The 23,991-nt window shown below is 46.6% G+C and overlaps 8 protein-coding genes across 8 annotated transcripts; 3 read left to right on the forward strand and 5 right to left on the reverse strand.

The window, feature by feature from the left end:
• Positions 1 to 313: 313 nt before the first annotated feature.
• On the reverse strand, positions 314 to 3,949 carry tcsB (putative sensor histidine kinase/response regulator TcsB/Sln1; the record flags this gene model as incomplete). The annotated part of the gene is made up of 7 exons (XM_057088771.1): positions 314 to 401; positions 456 to 595; positions 661 to 784; positions 838 to 3,042; positions 3,115 to 3,687; positions 3,757 to 3,791; positions 3,866 to 3,949. The coding sequence occupies 7 exons, from the start codon at positions 3,947 to 3,949 to the stop codon at positions 314 to 316; spliced, it is 3,249 nt and encodes a 1,082-aa protein (XP_056948600.1).
• Positions 3,950 to 5,154: 1,205 nt separating this feature from the next.
• On the forward strand, positions 5,155 to 7,006 carry N7483_005335 (acyl--CoA ligase; the record flags this gene model as incomplete). Its single annotated transcript, XM_057088772.1, has 4 exons — positions 5,155 to 5,416; positions 5,483 to 5,811; positions 5,877 to 5,979; positions 6,033 to 7,006. Coding segments are annotated over 4 exons (1,668 nt in total), but the record flags the coding sequence as incomplete, so codon positions are not given.
• Positions 7,007 to 7,242: 236 nt separating this feature from the next.
• On the reverse strand, positions 7,243 to 8,718 carry N7483_005336 (sugar porter family MFS transporter; the record flags this gene model as incomplete). The annotated part of the gene is made up of 1 exon (XM_057088773.1): positions 7,243 to 8,718. One exon carries the CDS (start codon positions 8,716 to 8,718, stop codon positions 7,243 to 7,245), a length of 1,476 nt encoding a protein of 491 aa, XP_056948602.1.
• A 2,873-nt stretch (positions 8,719 to 11,591) lies between these two features.
• Positions 11,592 to 13,104, forward strand: N7483_005337 (uncharacterized protein; the record flags this gene model as incomplete). The annotated part of the gene is made up of 4 exons (XM_057088774.1): positions 11,592 to 11,754; positions 11,813 to 12,553; positions 12,624 to 12,752; positions 12,812 to 13,104. The coding sequence occupies 4 exons, from the start codon at positions 11,592 to 11,594 to the stop codon at positions 13,102 to 13,104; spliced, it is 1,326 nt and encodes a 441-aa protein (XP_056948603.1).
• Positions 13,105 to 13,910: 806 nt separating this feature from the next.
• Positions 13,911 to 15,862, reverse strand: N7483_005338 (putative amino acid permease; the record flags this gene model as incomplete). Its single annotated transcript, XM_057088775.1, has 4 exons — positions 13,911 to 14,155; positions 14,253 to 14,833; positions 14,905 to 15,104; positions 15,260 to 15,862. The coding sequence occupies 4 exons, from the start codon at positions 15,860 to 15,862 to the stop codon at positions 13,911 to 13,913; spliced, it is 1,629 nt and encodes a 542-aa protein (XP_056948604.1).
• Positions 15,863 to 16,773: 911 nt separating this feature from the next.
• Positions 16,774 to 17,998, reverse strand: N7483_005339 (zinc-dependent alcohol dehydrogenase family protein; the record flags this gene model as incomplete). Its single annotated transcript, XM_057088776.1, has 3 exons — positions 16,774 to 16,862; positions 16,932 to 17,027; positions 17,137 to 17,998. 3 exons carry the CDS (start codon positions 17,996 to 17,998, stop codon positions 16,774 to 16,776), a joined length of 1,047 nt encoding a protein of 348 aa, XP_056948605.1.
• A 2,100-nt stretch (positions 17,999 to 20,098) lies between these two features.
• Positions 20,099 to 21,330, forward strand: N7483_005340 (TauD/TfdA dioxygenase family protein; the record flags this gene model as incomplete). The annotated part of the gene is made up of 3 exons (XM_057088777.1): positions 20,099 to 20,201; positions 20,258 to 20,837; positions 20,901 to 21,330. 3 exons carry the CDS (start codon positions 20,099 to 20,101, stop codon positions 21,328 to 21,330), a joined length of 1,113 nt encoding a protein of 370 aa, XP_056948606.1.
• A 347-nt stretch (positions 21,331 to 21,677) lies between these two features.
• On the reverse strand, positions 21,678 to 23,510 carry N7483_005341 (LipA and NB-ARC domain protein; the record flags this gene model as incomplete). The annotated part of the gene is made up of 1 exon (XM_057088778.1): positions 21,678 to 23,510. The coding sequence occupies one exon, from the start codon at positions 23,508 to 23,510 to the stop codon at positions 21,678 to 21,680; it is 1,833 nt and encodes a 610-aa protein (XP_056948607.1).
• Positions 23,511 to 23,991: the final 481 nt, after the last annotated feature.

The raw sequence follows: 23,991 nt of genomic DNA on the forward strand, positions 1-23,991 counted from the left end.
TACCTAGTATGTAGCTGGTACATGATCAAATCATGTACATACATTGATGTGTTCAAGTTATTTTAATTGAAAATGGAATTGTCGTCCTGTTTTGATATATTTTTTGGAGCCTGATAGAGAGTAGAATGATGATTTTAGCGGAGTTTTATATGAATGCGAGAGACTCGAGACTGTAGAGTAGTTGTAGCGGTAGGTCTTTTTGAATGAGATTTTTTTTCAGTATATTTGAGGTATATCAAAGAAATGATTGCGTCGAGCTGATCGATCAAAAATGCCCCGAACCCCTTAGTCACATAAGAGAATTTCCAAAGTTTTATCCTCCAGGCCCGGGCTCAGATTCCTCTATAATCGTCGCAAACCTATTTAAGACTTGCTTCAAGGCTGGCCGTCGAATTGGTTTACTAGGTTCGTTAGCACCTGGTCTCAAGTTGTTAATCTCAGCATATGGATCGTACCTAATGAACATGTCCATTCCCGAGTCCATGCAGTCCTTCACATTGCTCTCTTCTGCGAAGGCACTAAGTGCCACGATTGGAGCAGAATATCCCATCTCTCGGATCAAACGTGTACTTTGGAGACCGTCCAAGTTGGGCATCTGATGATTGTTAATAAAGCCCTGGTATTTCCAACTGTCAAGCCAGTTTGTATATATGCACGTACCTGAATATCCATGAAGATCAGGTCGAAGAGACTGCCTCTTTCCATGTTCAGTTTCACTGTGTCATAGGCCTCCTGTCCATCCTTGACCATTGTCACGTCATATACGTCTTCAAGTGCAAGCATTCTGATAAAAGGTTAGCAATTGCATACCGCTCACACGATCATGGTATTTCATACCGGCGAACCACTTCCTGGTTTACAGTATTATCCTCAGCGACGAGAACGCGAATCTTCCTCGAACTCTCATTTTTAGCGTGCAGTTTAGTAGGCGATGTGCCATTTGAAGACGACTGGGGTGATGAAGGGACAGTTGGTGTAAAAAATGGTTGGCTGAGTCCAACAAGTCGTGGCTGGAGATCCGATTTCTCAAAGCTGGGAGCGATGGGTTCCCCTTTCACCGAGCCTTGTGTTGAAGAAGGCCGAGCACCTGTTGAAAACTCCCCCAAGGACAGCACACTTGGTGTTCGTGATCCTGCATTACTGGAAATAAGTGAACTTGGAGCAATCTCCTTCACAAATCTCAAGGGTATCCTCAATGTGAAAGTAGATCCCTTGCCTTCTTCACTATCCAAATCGATACTCCCACCCATGATGCGAGATAGTTGGGCGCAGATGCTGAGGCCTAAGCCTGTGCCTCCGTACTTGCGGTTCAATCCTAAATCGCCTTGTACAAAAGGATCGAAGATGCGTCTTTGTAAAGCGACCGGGATACCGGGTCCGTTATCGCGAACCTCGAATTCGAACATCCATGTGACAAAGTCTGATCCATCAAGATTTCTATCTTTTCCAGGGTTTTTCGCGTCAAGTGCGATTGGGTCTATATTCGAAATTTGACTGTTGAGGCTTTGCGACCGTAGAGTAAATTTGTCTTTTGATTCTGGTCTGAACGGCGTGGCACTCTCAAACCGGGGTACTTCTCCCAGACAACGAATCCGAACGTCAACCTTGCCATGTTCTGGTGTAAACTTCAAGCTATTACCAACCAGGTTGATCAAAACTTGCAGGATGCGGTGCTGGTCACCAAGAAGTACCATATCCATAAGCCTGCCAGGGGTTGGCCTGATCATAGTACCAACAGAATCGTCATGATCTAGACACAGAGCGTTTTCTGGATTCAAGCAGTGAATATTGAAGTCCATCTGTTTTTCGTGTACTTGGTTCTGGAAGATAATGGCCAGTTGCGCTCTGATATCAGAGATTCTGAATTCCTTTTCATCGAGCTGGATAGCCTGATCAATCTGATTTTTGCTGAATGTCAACAGATCATTGAGCAGGTGAAGCAAAAGGTCACCCGATTGATAAACCACCTTGAGGGATCGTTTGATGCGTGAGAGATCTTCGTCTCCCATACACACTGCACACATCCCAAGAATCCCATTGAGAGGTGTTTTGAGCTCATGGGATATGTTAGCAATGAACAAGGTCTTGCTCTCGTTGGCAGTTTCGGCTGCCAATTTTGCTTTCTCCAGTTCCCGAGTTCTCTCCGCCACACGTTCCTCCAATCGATGATATTGAATCGTCAACTCATCAGACATCTCATTGAAGGTCTTAGTGAGCTCGGTTAGCTCATCAGTCACACAGTGACTACGCTCTTTCACTCGTTCCGGAACACGCGAAGATCTTGTAAGTCCTTCGCTAGTCACATCTCTTGGACTGTGTAGGCGTTCCGTTGGTGCTCGCAGGCGTCTCGTCAGGAATGACGGGGCTTTCTCGCTGATTCCATTCTCAGTCTGCACTATCACTGTACCATGGCCACTCTGCTCATTCCTTCTCATCCGTGGCTCAGGTGCAAGATCTGGCATCACTGACCTTTTCGCTGCTTCGCGTAGGCGTCGAATTGGGGCAACAGCCCAATGGGTCAGAAGAGGAATAATAAATAGAATCAGACCCGCGGTTCCGAAAACACATGCAAGAATGATCCTTCGCAAGCGATAGACAGGATGGAATGCTTCCGCGTGCGTCTCCTCGGCTAGCAATATCCACTGAACAAGGGAAGTTTCAGGACGGATAGCGCCCACGGCAACATGGTAGCCAAGCTCATTCCTCGTTGACAAGTCACTTATCGCCTTGTTCCTATTTTGGTATGGTTCTAACATCAGCGTGAGGGCGATTTGGTATTTCGACAATAAAAATGGGTCGCTCGTGGTCATATTCAGATGACGATTGGTCTGTCCTGGTAATGCTGTAGGTTGAAACACGTAGTGCACGGAAGCATCTCTCAGCTGGTCGGCATCGGCGGAGGAAGTCGCGGTCGCAGGTTGGGCATCTGAAGCGAATGTATTTTGAGGTCTTGAGGGGCCTATGAGAAGAACCTGCCCAGTGTCTCCCATGCCTTCACGGGAACTCAGAACACTTTGCAAGCTCGCAGCACTCGCCACCACCCTATGGAAAACTCGAATGTGAGTTTCATCCCGATTTGACCACGATATTTAGACAGCTCATGATGTGACTTACGTCATGTATCCCAGGATATCAGCGTCGGATGTATCGTTCACGATGGGAAGAGTCAAAGAGACCAAGGAAAATGAGTCATTAACGGTTAGTGGGCCTAACAATAACTCGGTGTTCAAGCCCAGGGTATAGTCGGGGAAAGCACTGATAACTGTTCCGTTCCCATCGGATGAGTTGGTGTATGTTAGGTTGGGGTAGAGGCTCGTTGGGTACCCCAAGTCACTATCCCCCAGCATCACCGAGCTTCCATTACTATATGTATATGGTAATTTGATCTCCGGGACGCTGTCACTTGTGACGTTGAGCAGTCGGCCATCCCATTCACTACCATTACTATGGCTCGAGTACAGAGTGGCTTGGTAAAGACTCAGATATCCCCGACTTCCCAGAGCCGACTGCATATCCGCTATGGCGTTGACCCAATTGCTGGTGGATGTATTACCCTCATAGTAACGTCGGAGAGCGGACTGGACTAGAAGACGGGTCGCGATTGTTTTGCAGGTGACTTCTAGAAGTTCTAGATTCGTTTCGATTTCGCTCGCCTTTATTGTCGCCACGAGTTCCAAGCTTTGAGATCTTTTGAGAGGTTAACAACTTGTACCGATACTCGGGGGACACAGGTGGGTAAAAAAAGGGGAATCGTACTCAACTCCAACCACAAAGTCGTATGTGGTAGTCCACTGTGTCGTGAGGGCAGAAGGTTAGCGATTTATCGCTCAAGACCATCGTATTCTTCTTCTCTGCAAATCCTTACTGTTGCAATGGCAAGGACGGCAATTCCCGATAGAGCAGTCAACAGAACCAGCAGCGCCAGCTGCACGGCAATAGGGATTCGCATTCGATAGCTAATATTTCAGGGTAGCGTTCAGCTCATGTGTGTCGGGCATCACGCTAAAGAGCGCGATAAGGAGCGCCCGTCGGAAGGGCGAAAGGGGGCTATTGAGAGGATTGAATAAACATGGAGGGCTGGAAGATTTCGTCTTGGATGAGTCCGGAGACTCCGTGTGACAATAATAAGAGAGAAAGAGAAGGAAATCGGGCAAACAAGCCAAACTGCACATAAAAGGGTCTATCACAGTCTAGATTTCTCCACCAAATGTCACCCGCTTTTATCTAAAACATACGGATTCTCGGAGGTCAATTTAGCCGATCTGTATACCAGTTGACTAGATGTATCTCAGTATAGTGGTTTATTAGGATAACCTTATGTTAATGAGGTGGCCATTTTAATTAAATATAAATGATACGAGTAAGAATTAGTAGTACTGCCCAGGTGATATTGTTCGAGTCTTGTTTACTCTGTAATAGTAGAGGAGATTACAGCCGAGCCAATCAGATGAATTAAGTATTTGAGATTAATGAGAATAACTAATATTGATTCAGGGTCGTGCTCAAATAAAAACTAAAAATTCAATTGAACTTGTCCAATATTAGTAGTACGTATATTGCCACTTATATTGCCACTGCAATGACCAAACTACATCTCTAGCTTAGTGCGATCGGGGTTCCCCGCACCCCCGCTCCTCGTGGAGTCGTGGGACTCGTGGCCGAATAGCCGATCCAAGACATACTCAAATATTCTTGTATAAATTAATTGGTTTCTCGAGAACTTGGATTTATTGGATTGCAAAAATTATGTCTCCAAGATATTAATTGACTCTATGTCTACAATTGCCCAATTGCCCAATTATTAGAAATGACCGGTGATTGAGATTCGCCGGTACAATGAAGTACTATCACTGCATTCGAATAGTTCTCAAATTTGACCGAGGTTCGTTCCACACAATAGTTCGGTCTCCGCACAATAGCTCCAGTCTGGAAGAGATGTCAGTCATTGACCCCGCTCCAACCTTCATTGCTATATGAGATAGCAACTTCCCCTTCATAGCACTTGAGTATACCCTCAATTACTCTTCTCCACTAGTGTATCCCACGCCAGTATGATATTCACATCTACTCATCCACCTGTTACCGGTATGTAACGCAGAATGCTTCAAAATAATCTTCCAAATCAATATACTAACAATGTCTGGCTGATCTTAGTACCGGAAGATCTCACGATCTGGGACTGGCTTTTTGAATCCAAATCCTCACCTCTACAACAGGACGTCTCTTCGGGCTTCGGGGGGCTTTACAAATGCCATTACCCAAGAAAGAGTGCGCTATGATGAGATCAAAGATTATGCAACCTTCATTTCAACCGCATTGGTGCGGAAATTCCATTTCTCGGCTGGAGAGACCATCGCTCTCTTTAGTCCCAACACCGTCTGGTATCCAGTTGCCATGTTTGCAACTACTCGCATCGGTATGAAACATTATCTCCTAAATCTCTACCCTTTCATCCTATCATTCTGACTTGTTTATTTAATAGGAGGAATGATCTCGGGCGCCTCGCCGGCATACAATGTTGAAGAAATGACATATGCATTGAGGATATCTGACGCCAAAATCTTCATGACAACGGAATCTGCGCTTCCAGTTGCTATCCCAGCTGCCCAAAATGCAGGTATTTCGCGAGATCGCATTATATTGTTAGAAGGAACGCAGGAAGGCTTTGAAACGATCCATGATCTCATTGCCTTTGGACAAAACCAGCGCGATGACCAAGTGCCCTCGTTGAAGGTCAAGAAGGGAGAATCTAATAAAGATCTATGTGGGTTTCTCAGTTTCAGTAGTGGGACAACTGGTCTTCCTAAAGCCGTGAGTACATACTTCTATTAAATCCCAAACTATCATGGATTTATACTAAGGGCCAAATGATATAGGTGATGATTTCTCATCATAATGTGATCGCTCAATGTCTACAGGTGACACAGCTCACTCCCAAGGATCATAGAAAAATACTTGCCGTCCTGCCTCTTTTCCATAGTAAGCGCTCTACCTCTTGATCATCTAATACTCTGCTCACCACTCTATTTCAGTCACCGGTCTCGTCCATCAAATGCATCTACCCGTTCTTCGAAACGCAGAAGTCTACATGCTCCCCGCCTTCAACATGAAAGACATGCTCGACACAGTAGTCAAGCACCAAATCTCAGAACTACTCCTAGTCCCACCAATAATAATTCGACTTCTCCGCGATCCAATTGTGAAAGAGTATGACCTTTCCCATGTCCGCCGATTCTCCTCAGGAGCCGCCCCACTCTCCGCCGAAGTCCTCCAAGAACTTCAACGACGATTCCCAAATACAGGGTTCAAGCAAGGGTACGGTATGACCGAATCCTGCAGCTGCATAACCGCGCATCCAGTCGAGAAATCCACCTACGAATACGCTCACCGGGTTGGAAGCATTGTTGCAAATACCGAGGTCAAAATCATTGATCCGGATACAGGTGCTGAGCTGGGATATAATCAGCCTGGTGAGATTCTTGCACGAGGACCTCAGATTGTGATGGGGTACTTGAATAACGATAAAGCAACGCGTGAGACATTCGATTCGCAGGCTTGGTTACATACTGGTGATGTTGGATTTATTGATCAAGAGGGATTCATTACTATTACCGATCGGATTAAGGAGATGATTAAAGTCAAGGGTATTGCTGTTGCGCCTGCGGAAATTGAGGATCTTTTACTTGGTCATCCGAGTATTGAGGATGTGGCTGTTGGGGGTATTGCCGATGATTATACCGGTCAACGTCCCAAGGCTTATGTTGTCTTGAAGCCTGAGATTTCTGAAGGAAAGGATCAGGATGCGATTGTTGCATTGTTACAGGATGTGATGCGGTATGTGCAGGATAATAAAGTGAGGCATAAATGGGTTACTGAGGTGGAGCTTGTGCGTGAAATCCCGAAAAGTGCCAGTGGGAAGATTCTTCGTCGGGTTCTTCGTCAGCTTGAGCAGCGTGATGGCAAAGGTCGAGTCATAGTTCGCAGAGATCGTTCATCTAAACTCTAGTTGATCTGAAAGGATTTCTTTTTACTGGTTCACTACACTTTACTTGGTTGAATATTGAAGTTCAAAGTTGATTAAAATGAAATTCTCTAGGCCATTCGCGTGATTCATGTGTCATGCCAACGTAACCAATAAACAAAATGGGATATATTTATAAAACATGCGACTTTTCAAACATGGGAATCAAAATAGAATATGCACAATGCAAAATGCAAATAGGCAAGACCATCGCTTAACGCTTAGGCCTGCTCATTGTGGGAAGTAGTCTGCTCCTTGCGGTTGTCGTCCCAATCGAAACGACGGGGCATCTCATAGCTGCTGCTCTTCCAGGGCTTGACCTTGTTGACGTACATGTAGTCAAGCTCCTCCAGGGTACGGCCCTGGCCTTCAATAACGAAGAAGTAGATAACGAAGGCGGCAACGAACATGGAACCAGCAAAGACGTAACCGTAGGCAAAGTCAATATCGGCGGTGATGAAGGAGGTGAAGAAACTGATCAGGAAGTTCCAGATCCAGTTGGCGGAGGTGGACAGAGCCATACCCTTCGCACGGTACTTGGAGGGGAAAAGCTCAGCAACGATGGTCCAGATCATAGGACCCCAGGTCATAGCGTAGACGGCAATGAACAGACAGGCGACAACGATCATACCCTTTCCGGCACCGGGGGTGTTCTCAGGGGTGGCACGGTCGAGGACGAAGTGACCCAGAGAAGAGAAGATCATGAACATAAGGAACATCCAGAGAGCACCGAAGATAAGAGACTTGCGACGACCGAAGTTCTCGACGACGTAGAGACCACCGAAGGTAGAACCGAAGTTGACAGCACCCAGAATACACTGGGTAACGAAGCTGTTGGAGAGACCGGCACCCTCGAAGATGGTGGTACCGTAGTAGAAGAAGTAGTTGGAACCAGAAAGCTGCTGCAGAGTCTGCAGACCCATACCCAGACAGATACGGTAGAGCATACGGGGAGCAGTAATGAACTCAGACCATTTCTGGTCTCCGGACTCAACCTCAAACTGCTCGCGGATCTCATCCATCTCCTCCAGGATGCGAACGTGGTTCTCGGGGATACCGTACAGCTTAGCGAGGGTCTGCTGGCAGCTGTCGACCTTGCCGTGACGGAACTCGTAACGGGGGCTCTCGGGGAACATGGCCATGCCACCACCGAGGAAGAGGGAGAAGAGGAAGGTAAGACCAAGGGTGATACGCCACTGAGCAGTGCCGGTGAGGTTGTTGGTACCCAGGTTGATACAGTAGGCAAGGAAGATACCAAGGGTGACGAAGAGCTGGTAGCAAGAGATCATGGCACCACGGATGTGACGAGGAGCACTCTCACCCATGTACATGGGGACCAGGAGGGAGCAAGCACCAACACCGAGACCAGTGATGGTACGACCGACGACCATCTGGTACCAGTGGCCAGAAGGAGAGGAGATTTGGACAACAAGACCGATGATCAAGATAACGTTCCAGAAGGTAATGGACCATTTGCGACCAATCTTATCGGCAACGGGAGCACCGACAAGGGCACCAACCAGACAACCAATGGAAAGCATACCGACAATCAGACCATCACGGACGTTGGTGAATTCCCAAGTACCATTGATGTCTTGAGCATACCGATGCAGGTAGTTGTCCATATCCTGGAAACCAGAGATTTGACCGGTGTCATAGCCGAACAGCAAACCACCGAAGGAGACGAAGAGAGCCATGATGAGAGATCGGAGGGTGAATCGGGGATGGGGCCGTTCACAACGGGACGGGAGTTCTTCTCCATGGGGCTAACAGGGAAGGGAGCATCAACAGGCTTCTCAGCCGGAGTGATAGACTCCCTACGAGTGGAAGCTGAATCAGAATTCATGATGAATTCTGTTCTTTTCTCGAGTGGAGGAAGTAATGCAGGGTTCAGTGGAGAAAGTTTCAATATAAGAATAGAAAGAGAAGCTGAAGGACCACCAGTGGCCAAGCTCAAGATAAAGTATTAAGAAAGATGAAGGGGCTTAAAATCCCATGGGGAAAAGAAGAACAAAAAGAGCCATCAACGGGGAATCAGGGCCCTTTTGTATTCACGTCTTCCCTCTCCAGGGACGAAAAAAAAAATACACAGACACCCACACATTTCGTGCCGGGGACCTGGAGTGGGGAGAGAATTGTGGAGAAGCAACGCAACGAACGAGAATGAAGTCCCCAGAGAAAAGGGAAGCCGAAATGAAAATACATACTCCGTACTTCGTACATACGTATGGTCCCAGATTAGCAAGCAATAAACCGGCCGAGGCCGAATCGCACGGTCCCGATGAATCCACATCGGCGAGGAGACAGCCAGCCAGGATGAGATCCAGGTATGGATCGGGTGTGGTTCACCAGTTACAAAGCGGATAGCCGAATTGGCCGACCAGGTGCATTCGGGTTATAACATTATTTTCAGTGGCAAACCCGGTTCCCACGGTGCCGAAAATGACGTCCTTGGCTCGGGATCGGGGGCATATTTCATTATCGGGGCCGAGAGATCTCGCTTCCAGAAGTTTTCTCGAATTCTGTCATGAGTTTATCCCTATAGGATAAGACATCCACTGTCATAAAAGGACGCGGATAAAAGTTATAATATGTCTTTGATCTTGATGATTGTGTAAGAAGAAGTATAGTGGGCCTGTCAAAAATCTTGGAAGCCGGAGGTTCCGACCCCAGTTCTCTCCGGACTTCTTGATCCCCTCAGGTTATACCTGTTATGTCTCTCGGTGAGTTACATTTCCCCCTTTCTCCAGACCAACACTACAATTCTGAGGGGAAATTGCGGAGTATGGAGATAAAACCTACATCATAAAGACTGACGTTTTATAATTCACCATGCTATGCATTCTGAATCCTTTTTAAATCCACTTCATGAATTATTGTAGGTCATAATTTCCCATCTCCACCCTTGGTGCCCGAAGTTTTTTTTTTATTTCTCACCAGTAGACCCCCCAAATCAGTAAATCAGGTGATCTAAAACCAGTACGGTATTATGGTCGGCAAAATTTAATGAACCATAATAAAACCTATGAAATCGATTGAGTTTTTGATAGTCTTTACTCGGCCACACGCCGTCTGTGGCGCCGCCACACCCGATGGTACGTCACTGCAGAGTTTTCTCCCTTTACACCGTAAGGTACACAGCCGGATAGCTTGTGGCTTGAATGTGGATGGAATCAAGATTATCATTTATTTAAGATCATCGTCACTTTCTGATCTATCACTGTGGACTCCAGTCTAGTTCACTTTTCAATTAACATACCCCGTGAATTAATATCGATTCGGTTGAATATTCTAAGATAGTTCGGCTCTTTAAGCTATCTAGCTCTTTTCCTTCAACCACTTGCATAAACCTCAGTAACATTCTTCCCCGCTGAGTAATCTCGGAGTAGTTCTTATCCAAAAACATGAAACTCTTCTTCAAACCCGCATCATTACTCCGTTAATACTCCATGCAGGACGCCGGTTTACTCTAGTCGCGGCCCAGTCGTGGTCTTGCCCTTCGGTAGGGAGAAGCCGGCCCCATAATTGGATGTTTCTGGGGAGCCACGCGAATTTATTACGGAGAACTGGGGCCAGGATTCGGAAGTGTCTCTGGTCAGAGTTTTCAAGTGTTTTTATTATTATTATTTTCCTGTCTCGTGACAGAAAGGGACCTGATGGCTCCATTTTTCCTTTTCTTCAGAAGGTAAGCCGATGTGTTTAGGAGAACTTCCGATTCTGGGTATAGCACTTGAGTGGAATGATTCTATATAGTCTTCGGTCTTAAAGGCGGATACTCCGTCTAATTCTAGTTAATCGACCTAACTAATGTACTACTAGTAGCTAAATATCAATTGTTCTCCATGTTCTCCGTGCCAAGATTCGTGGCGTAACCAAGAACTCATTCAGCCTTGTGAGCCATACATCGTAGTTACATACTACATGTAGTTAGTAGATTAATTCAAATGTTATTTAGGCATCCGTATATGTATAGACTATCCTCAGGGTGGCATGTTAATTTACTGTTCATTCCCCGGCTGATTTCATCCCCGCTCAAGTGCTCGGAGTAAACAACCCTTGACTATTCGAGCTAAGCCTCCCGCACTAAGTGTCACCCCACACATTGTGCATGTACAATCCTGCGCTGGCATCTACATGGTTTACGGAAATTTGTGGTGAGCTTACCTTTTATAACTCCGTGAATCTTATTCCTATAGGACAACTGTGATGAAGCTTAAATATCGTCACGGAGGACAAGGACAAGATCCCCGACATCTCCTTAACCCCCAAACACTATATCTGCTTGGCTTCCCCGCTCTGATTTCCCCAAACAACACGGAGATGCGGGTGTGACAGCATTAAGGCCAATCCCTAATAATATATGGCATCTACATTTGGTCTCATTGCTACGGCGCCGTGTCCGTTTTAGTTTGAAGGACAAGCATCCGTTTCAGTCTCTCAATTGTGAAACAATTGTCTAGTATATTCCAAGGTTCCAATAATAGTTATAAAATCCGATCCAAATAACGTACAAAATTCTTAATTCCATAAAGATTCCTTCAGCATTGAGCAAAACACACACACAATCCCAATGAAGGCTCTTGCGGTCTTATCTCTCCTCGGCGCTAGCCTAGCGTCCGCCCAGGTAGCACCATATGGCCAGTGTGGCGGAACTGGCTACACCGGGTCCACAGTTTGCGAGTCAGGATGGGTATGCCAATACGAGAATGCGTACTATAGCCAATGTGTGGCATGTAAGTGACAACCTAGATGGAATGAACAGAATCCATACTAACATTGGATCTCCTCCAGCGTCTTCAACCAGCAGCAGTACTAGTACTACTAGCAAAGCTAGCACAACATCAACTTCGAAGACAACCACATCAATCAAAACAACCAGCTCAACATCCTCATCAACTACAAGTACAGCCGCCGCCTCATCAACCGATTACCCCAGTACCAACGGTCTAAATTTCACAATCGACGGAAAAACAAGTTACTATGCCGGAACAAACAGCTACTGGATCGGGTTCCTAACCGACAACGACGACGTCGATCTCGTAATGAGCCACCTAAACGAATCCGATCTCCGCATCCTCCGAGTCTGGGGCTTCAACGACGTAAACACAGTCCCATCTACCGGCACGGTCTACTTCCAACTCCTCGAGGACAGTACAGCCACAATCAACACAGGCGAATACGGACTCGAGCGACTAGACTACGTTGTTGAATCTGCAGAGGCACACAATATTAAACTCATCATCAATTTCGTTAACAATTGGACTGATTATGGTGGTATGGCGGCTTATGTTGCCGCTTTTGGTGGAACAACAACTGGATGGTATACCGATGCTGCTATCCAAGCTGCGTATCAGGCTTATATCGCTGCTGTTATTTCGAGATATGTGGATTCGGATGCTATCTTTGCTTGGGAGTTGGCTAATGAGCCTCGCTGCCAAGGTTGTGATACCTCGGTTATTTATGATTGGGTTCAGACGACAAGTGCTTATATTAAGTCTTTGGATTCGAAGCATATGGTTTGCATTGGTGATGGTGAGTACTATATATCTCTACTCCACTCTTTACTAACGAGTATGTACTGATTACTACTACCTATTCAAAGAGGGATTCGGACTCGATACCGGATCAGATGGTAGCTACCCATACACCATCGGTGAAGGCTTGAACTTCACCTTGAATCTGGGTATCGACACAATTGACTTTGGAACATTCCACCTGTATCCCGATAGCTGTACGTCCCAAACCAGATTATCAAAGTCATGCATGACATTAGCTAATCCTAATCCACAGGGGGAACCACCGACTCGTGGGGCAATGGGTGGATCACATCTCACGGAGAAGCATGTGCAGCAATCGGAAAGCCTTGTCTCCTTGAGGAGTATGGTGTAACGGCTAATCACTGTACCATCGAAGCACCCTGGCAAAGCACAGCTCTTGATACAACCGGCGTTGCGGCCGATTCATTCTGGCAGTATGGTGACACTTTGAGTACTGGGGAGTCACCAGATGATGGGAACACGATCTATTATGGAACTTCCGACTTTACTTGCCTTGTGACAGATCATGTTGAGGCGATCGGTTGATGAGTTCGGGGAGTCTCAAACTGCCGTGGTGATAAACAAGGCCGGATGAACTTTATTTGATTGCACCTGGTCCCATTCTGTCAATTTGAATCAAACCTTGGAACCTTTCACGTCTGGATTCTTTAGAATGTTCCAAAGGTTCGATTCCGGGCTTTGTGTATGTTGACTAGGCTACCACTCTATGTGCTCATATGGACCCACATATTACTCTGAAATTTTCAAGTTCTCATCTCAAGTAGTTGGAAACGGGGCTTCTGGATTCCCTGATGCTGAAAATAAATTCAAGCATCGGGTTACTTCGGAATCTCTTACTCACATTTGAAAATTTGGAGTTGGAGAAAAATCATGATGGATGTTCGAGCTAAATTGAGCATTGCTCTCATGAACACAAAAGGTATCATACAAGCGCGATCCCAGTATTGAAATGCGCAAATAAAAAGCAATAAGAAAATGCAAGATAGCTGGCACAGACAAAGTCTGCACATGTATGTACATCTAAGCAATGGTCCCGAAATCTTACGAAGGCGCATGTGGATAGTCGTTCAATCATCGGGTAGTAGCGATGGTGCGTATGGAGGGCATCTTTGGCGCAAGGTCAGGGGGTCATAACCGGAAGGGCGAATCAAAGCTTGGCTGCAATGGACCATGAACTCGGGGGTGTTGCCGGGGATGAATGGGATATATGGGCGTGGATTCATGCTGCGATGGTGAGATCTGGGACGCTTGGATTGGATATGCCGAATACGGGAAAGCTAAGAGCGAGCGGCAATAAGCGAGTCGAAAGGGCATAAGCTGCGATTGGGGATTTATCGGCTCTTGGTTTTTTGAATGTCGGCGGTTGCTTCGGGCATGGAATCGGGCATGGAGTCGCTGTCGCGCCCAATGGCGTCGGTGGGAGGGCCTTGGTAGTTGTTGTATCCCCACACGGCGTACCAAACACCTGCAATAAGCACAAACCCAACAAACACGACAGAAGCATAATTCATGCTCTCCTTAGTTACCGTCTCCAAGGTTGGCATGCAGAACAGTGGAATGGCAAGAACACTCCAGCCTAGAGAAAGTTTGAATATTAGTAACCAGAGACGTGAGCCATTCCTCACGTAGAACCGCAGGCGAAAAGAAAGAAACCAACAGGGGGGATGTCTTACAGAGAGCAACGACATTGGCAATAGCACCAACAATGCCAAAGTCGAAGTGGCCGTTCTTAATATCCTGTCGACGACGGAAAAACAGAGAAACTGCAATAGGACAGGCGTAACTCAAAGTCAAAAAGATGACACCAACACCAGAGAAGGCATTGTAAGCGGCCGTAGAACCAAAGTAAATGGCACCCAGAGCAATCTCAACTACCATACCCAGCATCATGGCATTGAGCGGAATGTCAAGCTTCTTGTTGACGACACGCCACCAGCCCGAACCAGGAATACCACCGTCACGAGCAAATGCCCATGTGCAGCGGGATGTGGCAGTCACACATCCAATACCGCAAATAATTCCAAGAACCAACAGGGGAATCAAGAGACAGAAGGCTCCTGCGGAGTTTCCAATAGCTTTCTGGAAGATCACGGGGGTGGGTTGACCGGAGGCGAGGTTGACCAACATGGTCAGATCGGGGAGGACGAAGCAGACGGGGATTAGGAAGATGAGACCCGCAATGGTGTTGATCATAACGGTGCCAATCATGGCCTTGGGGACCATGACAGCGGGTTCCTGGACCTCTTCACAGAGACTAGATTTCAGTTAGCACCTAGGTTCTTGTCTTGGTCGGACCGAACTGCCAAAGCCAATTGAGCTACTTACGAGACAATCATACCGGTCGCTGAGGTGGCATAGGCCGCCTGCAGCAGACCGATGAAGAAGGACCATCCTGCTGGCCAGCCAGCCTGGGGCACAAATTCGCCAAACACCCAAGAAGCCTCATGACGACCTTCCTTTGCAATAGCAAGGAGACAGACAACAATGGCAACCAAGCCTGCAATAGTCCAGAAGATGGCGAATGTCTGTCATTGAATTGCATTAGCATGTTACCATATGAGGAAGGTGGGCACGCGGAATTCTTCACGGCATTCGTTCACGTGATGTCAACCGCAATCTCTTTCGGGGGGTTTTTTTTTCTCCTTCACATGCGCTAGAGAGTACAACAGGATTCACATACCTCGATATAGGGCAGATATTTGTTCATCAATGACGGAATAGCATGAGTCAAAAGGGTGATGGCCAAGAAAATCAGGAAAGTCTGATAATCTTGGAAATCATCGGTAAGACCCACACCAGGAGATTTTTCGAAGACATTGAGACAGGCGACAAGTAGCAAGGTTGTTCCGAAGTTGACAGCCAGAGTGATGGTGATATTTCCAGCGACGTACGACCAACCGCAAATCCATGATGCGACGCGACGGCACCACGGAGGAGCGAGGACGAAGGTTTGGTAGTAGACACCACCAGCAGTTGGATAAACAGAGGTAATTTCGGCCAGCGAAATGCCCACACACATGATCAGACATGAAACCAAAACCCAACCCCAGACAATATTGGCCGGACCGCCTGCAGCAAGCGGGTAGTACAAGGTTGTTGATAAGCCGTAAGGAACCGAGGAGAGAATGAAGCACATAAAGGTAACCTGCCAGACGGATCGGTTTCGTGCGAGCTCTGGTGTATAACCTAGATCCTCCAATGTCTGGTTGGCCTTATCGTTGTTGGTGCCATTCTCTGCATTAGATATCCCGGATGCACGGCGAAATTCTGCTTGAGAAGCCATGATGATCGAATCAAGATGATATGGTGGATTGCATGAGGCGAATTGACCGAGGAATGTGATAACTAGTAAATCTGTATTAAAACACTTTCAATTTTGGAACTCCAGAGTCCAATTTCACTCCAATCAAAAGTAACTTGAATGTCAAAATTGAGTATAGAAAAGTCGAAAATAAAAAGGAAACAAGAAATAAGGAAATGGAGAAGTCACGGTAGAATGAGGCAGGTGGGGAACCACCAAGTATCCAAGTCTCACACCCACTCTCTCCCACTCTCCCACTCTCCGGGCTTCTCTATAGGGAATAGGGTTGAAATTGGTCTAAACCGAGGGTCCTGGATTCGAGAACAAAAAACACGCCAATCAATGAATGTGAACTGAAGCCTCTTTCAGCCACTAAGGCGCCCCCAAACCGCCACTAGGCCGCCACTAAAATTCGAAACAGTGGAGATTAGCACGCGGCCAGGATCGGAACGATATGAGAACATGGCCATCCCGCGCATTCTCCCGTTTCTCATTTGGTATGAGAGAAAAGTCCCTGGATTACCTTAAATTTAAGATTGTCTTACAGATTTAGATCAAACTACGATCTACATTGAACTTGAAGGATTCATCTTGCCACCCCAAAAAAACAAACCTCCATCATTCAAACTCCCAAATGCTATGAATTCCAAGAATCATGATGTCAGAATCGGAACAAGGACCCAATCCATGTTCCGTGTTTCGCCAAGTACTAATTCAAACAGCCTATGGCCATCCCGCATCATACTGTGGGGCAATGCGGGTTTTTCGAGAGAGAAAAACGTAATTAAACGGGGAAAATATCTGTTCAACAAGAATAATCATAATCTAAACGAAGTTCAAGTTTAATGATCAGCAATGTTGGGTACCAACTATGTCATGCGACTCATGCCCCTTTAAAAATCAATAGCCACTTTAAGCGCTTGATGCTGAGATGCGGCTTGGAATGTTTGATAAGCCTTGGAGCCTTCATCACAAGGGAAATCTACAAGGAGATAAAGATTAGTAAACAAGAACAGGGCGGAAGAGAAAAGGATTGTTCTACGGAACCTACGATGTGTGACCAAAGAACCAATATCTAATAACCCTGATTCCACCAGCCGGATGAGACGGGGAGTCGTCGTCGCATTTACCAGGGACATGTGGATACCTAAGGGGAATAATCAGTTTGTACTCCGTAGTCATGATAAAAGACGGTAAACGCGGATGAACTCCTATCAAGGGCTCGGAATCCTTCCGTCGAGCTATATGATACTCACTGATATTGCGGTCCCATAACTTCTCCAGATGTAAATCGACTTTCGTCCCATGCACTCCAACATTGGCAATTATTCCTCCGACTCCAACCAACTCTTGACACAGTGCAAAACTCGCTGGTATACCCACTGCCTCAATCACTGCGTCAAATCCATGTCCATCACTCAAAGCCATGAGCTGCGAGATAGCATCAGGGGCAGCGGAGTTCACCGTAGCGTGAGCGCCAAGGGTTCGCGCGGTGGATAAGCGCGTCTCATCCAGATCGACCATTACAATAAGTGCAGGCGTGTATAGACGCGCGGTCATCAAGCTGGCCATTCCAACCGGTCCCGCTCCAATGATCACCACCGAACAACCAGGCTGAACATTCGCGCTGAGAACACCACATTCGAGACCCGTTGGAAACGCATCGGATACGGCCACGGCGGCGCGGGAAGGGATCGAAGTAGGCAAAGAATGAAGGGAAAGCGTGGCATGGGGTACACGAACATACTCAGCCTGTGTCCCATCGACTTCATTGCCCAACGTCCACCCACCGGTTTCGCAGTGCGCGGTGATTCCTCTCTGACAGTATCGGCACTGGCCGCAAGAAGTCATACAAGATATGAGAACCCGCGACCCTACTTCAAATCCGTGAACAGCTGAGCCGAGAGCTTCCACGATCCCAACTCCTTCATGACCTAAGACTAACCCCGGCTTTGCACTCGGGACATCTCCTTTGAGAATATGCAGATCCGTACCGCAGATAGAGGCATGTAGCAGACGTACTACAGCGTCGGTCGGGTCTTGGATCGTCGGCTTAGGACGTTCAAGTACTTCGACCGTACCAGGTCCTGTGTAGACAAGAGCCTTCATTGTTGCCATTCTAAGGGTTCCTTTAAATCAAGACTTCACACGCCGTTAGATTCGTATGATGTAAAGTTGAGAGAGAAGAGGGGCTACAAAGTATAGGCGGTATAAACTATCACAGTAGCACAAGAAACTGCCAAGACGATTCGTCTCGAGGATCAAATACCAATGACTCGAACTTTCGGCGAATACAGCGAGAATCATCCCCTCTTCTATGCTTTCGCAGTCGGGGTTGGGCCGACCCCAGATCATTAGCTCTAGATCCGCTCAAGCCTTCCGGGCCGTGGAGTGCGGGGGTGGACAACCCCACATTGTCCTCCACATGGTCAAGACTCAAGAGTAAGGAGAAGACTATCAAAATATGGGAAGGCGGCGAGGCAAAGAGCCCCCCGGGTGGAAGCTAGTCTTGAATCACATCATGCAGTATGTGCTCAGTTATCCATGAAGATTTGAGCACTCCGACTGCCATTCGCCTTGCCAAATCATCAGTCAACACCGAGTCAGGGAAGAGTCGATAAATCGGCAGCGCCAACTGAGCGCTTGCGAATCTAAGGGCAATGCCCTGTGACAGGAACACCGCCCCCATAACCTGACCAATGTGCCGATTAAACCTTCCTTGGACCTCAGTTTCATTGCCAGTGATGATATGCTCCTGTTGTAGGCTGTACTGCTCACTAGATACACAGCTATATGGAGTCATATATCTACCTTGCCATTGGTGCTGGGCACGGTAGGTTTCGGCATCTGGCAGTCTATCCATCTTTCAAGGCCACCTTCCAAGCGAATTCGATGAATCGCGTGGGTTATAGTGTTCGAATTTTCAAGTTGTAGGGGTGGGGGACCGAAAGTGAGAGAATCAACGAAGGATGAAACAATTTGACGGGAGTATAGTACTATCAATACAAGAGTGAAATGAGGCTCAAATAAGAGCACCTGAGTACCTTCCAAGGTTTACTGCCAAGGAAGGTTAGTATGTGAGTTGAGATGAATAGCATACAACGAAACCTCAATGAATAGATGTACGCATATCGATATCCTCGCAACCCTCTAGTTATTTCTTCTCTTTTGATGAAGTCATGTTCTTTTGGTCTCTTACTGAAAATTCTATTGGACCAGACTGCTACAGATCATGCGGTCTGAGGTAAGTGATATCACTTTCAAGTTTCCAATTAGGATCTTCTAGTCCGCTCCATGAGCCTCACCATCTTCCTTCCTCCTGTAGATATTGAAAGGACCTTGCTCTTCTTCAAGTTTGAGACCTTCCAGTCTTTTGAGAATCACCTGCCCCTTTTCCCGGATACCTAACCAATATTGCTTCTAGTATTGGGGCAATTGCTGACAAAAGAGTCACTAGTATCTTAAAATGAACTTCTTTGCCCTCAAACTACTAATACGCCCGGGTGATAAGAAGAATTCGAGTTGATTTTCTTCCTGCTCTTACCAAACTGAAGACCTTGAATATACGGATAATTGATGTCACAATTTCTAAGCAGGTTGCAAACCACCTAGACAAGTTTATGTACATGCGAAACACCGCTATACAATGACACTGAAGAGATGCAACAAGTTATACGAACAAAGCTACTGGTATAGGCCGATGGTTCAATTGTTCGACCGGGGATTTGAGCATGAGGACCTCGGGACGGAGCTCACACAGCTGCCCAGGTGAGTGCTGGTTCTCCAGCCTGAGGGATGGAATACCTAAATTGATCTCCACAATGCATATGATCATTTGACTAATTTGATTCTCATTGTATTTCTATTCTAAGCGGGTCTCCCCATAACTTTAGCCAATCAATATCCATAATCTAGTGATATGATCTCACTCAACAAGATTATCTTATCAAAACCCGCACTCACCCGCACTGACCCGCATTCGATAGATCATGGCCAGTGGCAATGGTGATATTATCCCTGCGATGCCCCATTGCCTCTCATCATCTTTAAGTCACCCGAATTTCTCTCGGTACACGCCGCAAACCGTATCCTGATCGGCTGACTTTCATCGGAACTCGATATCTTTGAGCTGCAAGATCCCGAGCTTTATAAACCCGAACTCCCCAGGAACTTCAACTTGAAGAACACCAGAAATATTATCAATACAAGGTTCTCAATATGACCGTGTTACTCCCCACAATCCGTCCTATTCAACCACCTAAGGGCTCCGACATCGATTTCGGAGCTCAGATTGAGGGTATAAACCTGGAGAATTTGACTGGTTAGTGATCCCCGTTCTCTATCTTAATACCAATACTCATCGTTGAATATCCACAGATGAGCAATTTGCCATAATTCGAGACACCTTATACAAGAATCATGTCGTTGTCTTCAAGAACCAGGAAAAGCTGTCTCCTAAAGCACAGTATGAGCTCACGAAACGATTTGACCCTGTATCCGACAACTATGGCCACGGCAAAACGATCGATGCGAAACGCAGCATTCTCCACCCGGATCTGAAGACAATACCACATCAACCGCAAGTTCAAGTCATTGGAAACGGATTTGTACCTTCATATGAAGGGCTAGAGAACATCCAATTAAGACATCCCCACCACCGAACCTTTCACAAGGATCATATCCCCGACGACAAGGATTACGACTTCACCCGTTTCTACCGATGGCATATTGATGCAGCACTTTATGACTTGTATCCGCCACAGGTTACCACTCTACTGGCCGTGGCTGTTCCCAAAGGCCGTCGTCAAACATTGTTGTATGATGATGGAACAGGAGAGACACTAGACGTCCCACTTGGCACCACTGCTTTTGTCAGTGGTCAGAGAATGTATGAATTGCTGTCTCCAGAAGACCAGGAATTTGTGCGAACAAGCAAGATGGAATATGCGCCTCACCCGTAAGTTCCCTGTTAATATGATACCAAAGAACCAAGAAGTCAATTCTAACTAGTTCTTATCAGATACATCTGGATGAGCCCAGCTCATTCTCGATCAACTGGACTGGGGCTACACTCAGAAGGCCTGGAATTACCAGCTTCAGATCTCCCACCTATTGACGAAAAGAAAATTATGATCTTTCCAATGGTTTGGAAGAACCCAGTAACTGGGAAGCTGGCTTTGCAAATCCACCCATCTGCAGTTCGCAGAATCCATCTTGCGGATGGCACGACTATTGATGACTTGGAAAGTGTACGTGAGATTGTTTATAAGCTACAGAGACCTGCTATTAGTCCCCAGTTTGTATACCCACATGACTGGGAAGAGGGTGACTTGGTTTTATTCAATAACCGAGGAGTTATCCACTCGGTGGTTGGTGCATTCAAGCCGGATGAGGTGCGGATTTTCCGACAGTGTAACTTGGCTGCTTCGGAACCACCAGTCGAAGCTTGATTTATTAGAACTTGGTATATTAGATTGAACTGATAGATGATAACTGTATGTTGGAAGGATTATAGGATTTGATTGGGTGTTTGGTGTCATACTGAATTTATTTGCATTTACTATTTATAAGATCTACTCCGACTCTTGTAGAGCTACTATTAGTTCGGACTCAAGTATGGAATTCATTATCATAATGATATGATCTTACTGAAAATCAAAATAAATTCAATTATGTTCCCAAAAACACGATCATCTCATAGATCGGAACAATTAAAATACATGTAATATTGAGGAGTATCAGGCTTCGCCAGGAAGTGAAAGTATGAACATGAAAAATCTCACCAGTAACGAGTGTGTTACCTGACAATGAAGAATCCATTCAGGGCAATCTGCTTCTCTCTGTCTTGATGCGTCCCCGAACGAACACCAAGTCGATGGAATGGTACTTTGCCCACCCATTTCTGACCCCGGCTTTGCATATCAGCATATCCCTCCTTAGCTCGATCCATCCAGCCCGTGTTCTGTCGCGGTATCTCAACTGGGGTTGGGCTTGAACTCTGCAAATCCGGAGCCCAGGCGGTATGAGCCAGTGTATACTGAACGACAGATTCATCATAGGCATCAGCCAGAACAGCAGCCTCCGCTGCAGTGGCCCGCGCATCGGCTAATTCCTGACTCGTTTTGCCAACTGGAGGTGGAATCTCCGCTCGGAGAAATCCCATAACGCGAACTTCGAGTCTCGATGTTTGAAGAGGGACCTCATCCAGGAGGCGCAATTTCACACTAAGTTTGGCAAGTTGACTCATATCGATACGAGCTGCCTGTAAAGGATCTATCGCGCGAACAGAAAGTACGACAGGACACCATGGACCGGTAGTGGGGTCTTTTTCTGTACCAATGTCGAACCGAGTCCAACCAAAGAAATATCCGCGTAATCGCCGCGGGACCCAGTCAGGTACCTTATTTAGTGCGATGAATTGACTCTCGCTAGAGTTATGAGATTGCGAAGATTGATCAGGTTCACATCGAGCCTTGAAAACCATCGGGAATGGAGGCTGGGGTCCAAGTTCAATAGGAGGTATTCCATTTTCGAATTGCCTTGGGCTGGATTCCTCAGTAGTTGCAGTCTTCTTACGAGAACTACCAAGGTCATCGACAATACCGCTAACTTTGTCCTGTGCACCGCTGGCAGAATATGCCGTCTGTGCTGCAGTCTGAGTTAACCATGATGGACGATAAGGGTCCACCTTGGCCTGCACAGCTGACGAAACCGGCGACACCACAGCCTGCGCAGCTGTCTGTGCATAAAGGCTGGCAATCATGGCGCCAAGTTCCAGAGGCAATGTACTCAGACTAGCTCCTCGAAGGGAACTGGGACTTGTAGATGTCGATAGAACTCGGAAAACAGGACTGTTACCAAGAACCTTTTTCTTGGGACCCTGACATAGGACAAGCTGGAAGTAACCATCCCCGGACTCAGCAGGAATGCGCAGAACAGTTGTCTGTCGTAGTATATGAGTTTCTCGTGGGCGCTTGGGAGCTTTCTTGCGAAACTTTTTGATATCGCGTTGCCAAGCTCGTTCATCATCTGGATTTATTTGATCTGCATGTAATGGCATTGTCGGCGTGACATCGATCCAGCTATCACGTAAATGTAGAAGTGCCTTTGCACGCATTCCGGTCTTTCCCGACCACCCTTTGCTTTGCAACCATAAGGTGCGATCCGGAGGTAAAGGGGCATCAGAGAAGATCGATATAGCGACCGAAGTTGTTTCTCCACGATAGAACACCAAGCCATGAGAATGGCGCAGAATTGTCACATGTTTATTGGACTCAGTTGGATGGTTGATTAAGCCACCAAGAAAATGACGTGCCTCGCCATATACTTTCTGAACAGAAGTTGGCTGTGGCTTTGCTGCTGGTGAGGTCGATGCTTCACAAGCAGTTCGTGGTCTTGGAAGCGGACTTGTAGGACGAGAACTTGAAGTCCTCGGTCTTGGTCCATAGAGATCGCTATAAGATGGAGGTTCTAGTGACGGAGGTACTAGAGCCGGGGAGGTCCTTGCATGCGCCAATGCCCCTGGAATTTGAGAGTTTGCAGTTTGTCGTAAATTTGGATTTGATACTGGTTTTCGCCTTGGCATGAAAGCATCTGGCGGCCTCTCCGGCCGCAAGGTCGCGGAAGCCATAGTCTCATATGCTTCATCGCAGGAAGTTCAGGAATCAGAAGTACAAAGCGTCACCGTCATAAAGGGATCATTGGTTCACGGTATCCACGGGCTGGGATTGGTCAATTCGATTAGTAATATAGCATGCCTTAGGTGTAAACACAGAAATCGAAGCATGTGACCTCATTGGGATGGGATGAATACGAGAAACAGTCAATGATATTTCAATATTTGGAATTGAAGTTGAGAATGGAATTGGAATTCTCCCTTTATAACTCGTAATGTAAGATATCTGAATATTTGATCTGTTAGAAATGCATGATTCTCTCCCGCGCTCGCCCAATTAGGCACCACCAATTTATCTGCTCCCAGTTGCCTCGAATTTTTCAATATGCAGTGTTCCAAATAATCAGTGTTCCAAATAATCGATTCGCCGAAAACGCCAAGGGTAAAAATTGGAAAAGGAGTGTTTGAATAGTAGAAGTATTTTAGTTGATCCGCT

Source organism: Penicillium malachiteum, assembly GCF_028827825.1.
Source record: "Penicillium malachiteum strain IBT 17515 chromosome Unknown utg000002l:1.0-8849297.0:1.0-8852440.0, whole genome shotgun sequence".
In the NCBI taxonomy this organism is placed as follows: domain Eukaryota; kingdom Fungi; phylum Ascomycota; class Eurotiomycetes; order Eurotiales; family Aspergillaceae; genus Penicillium; species Penicillium malachiteum.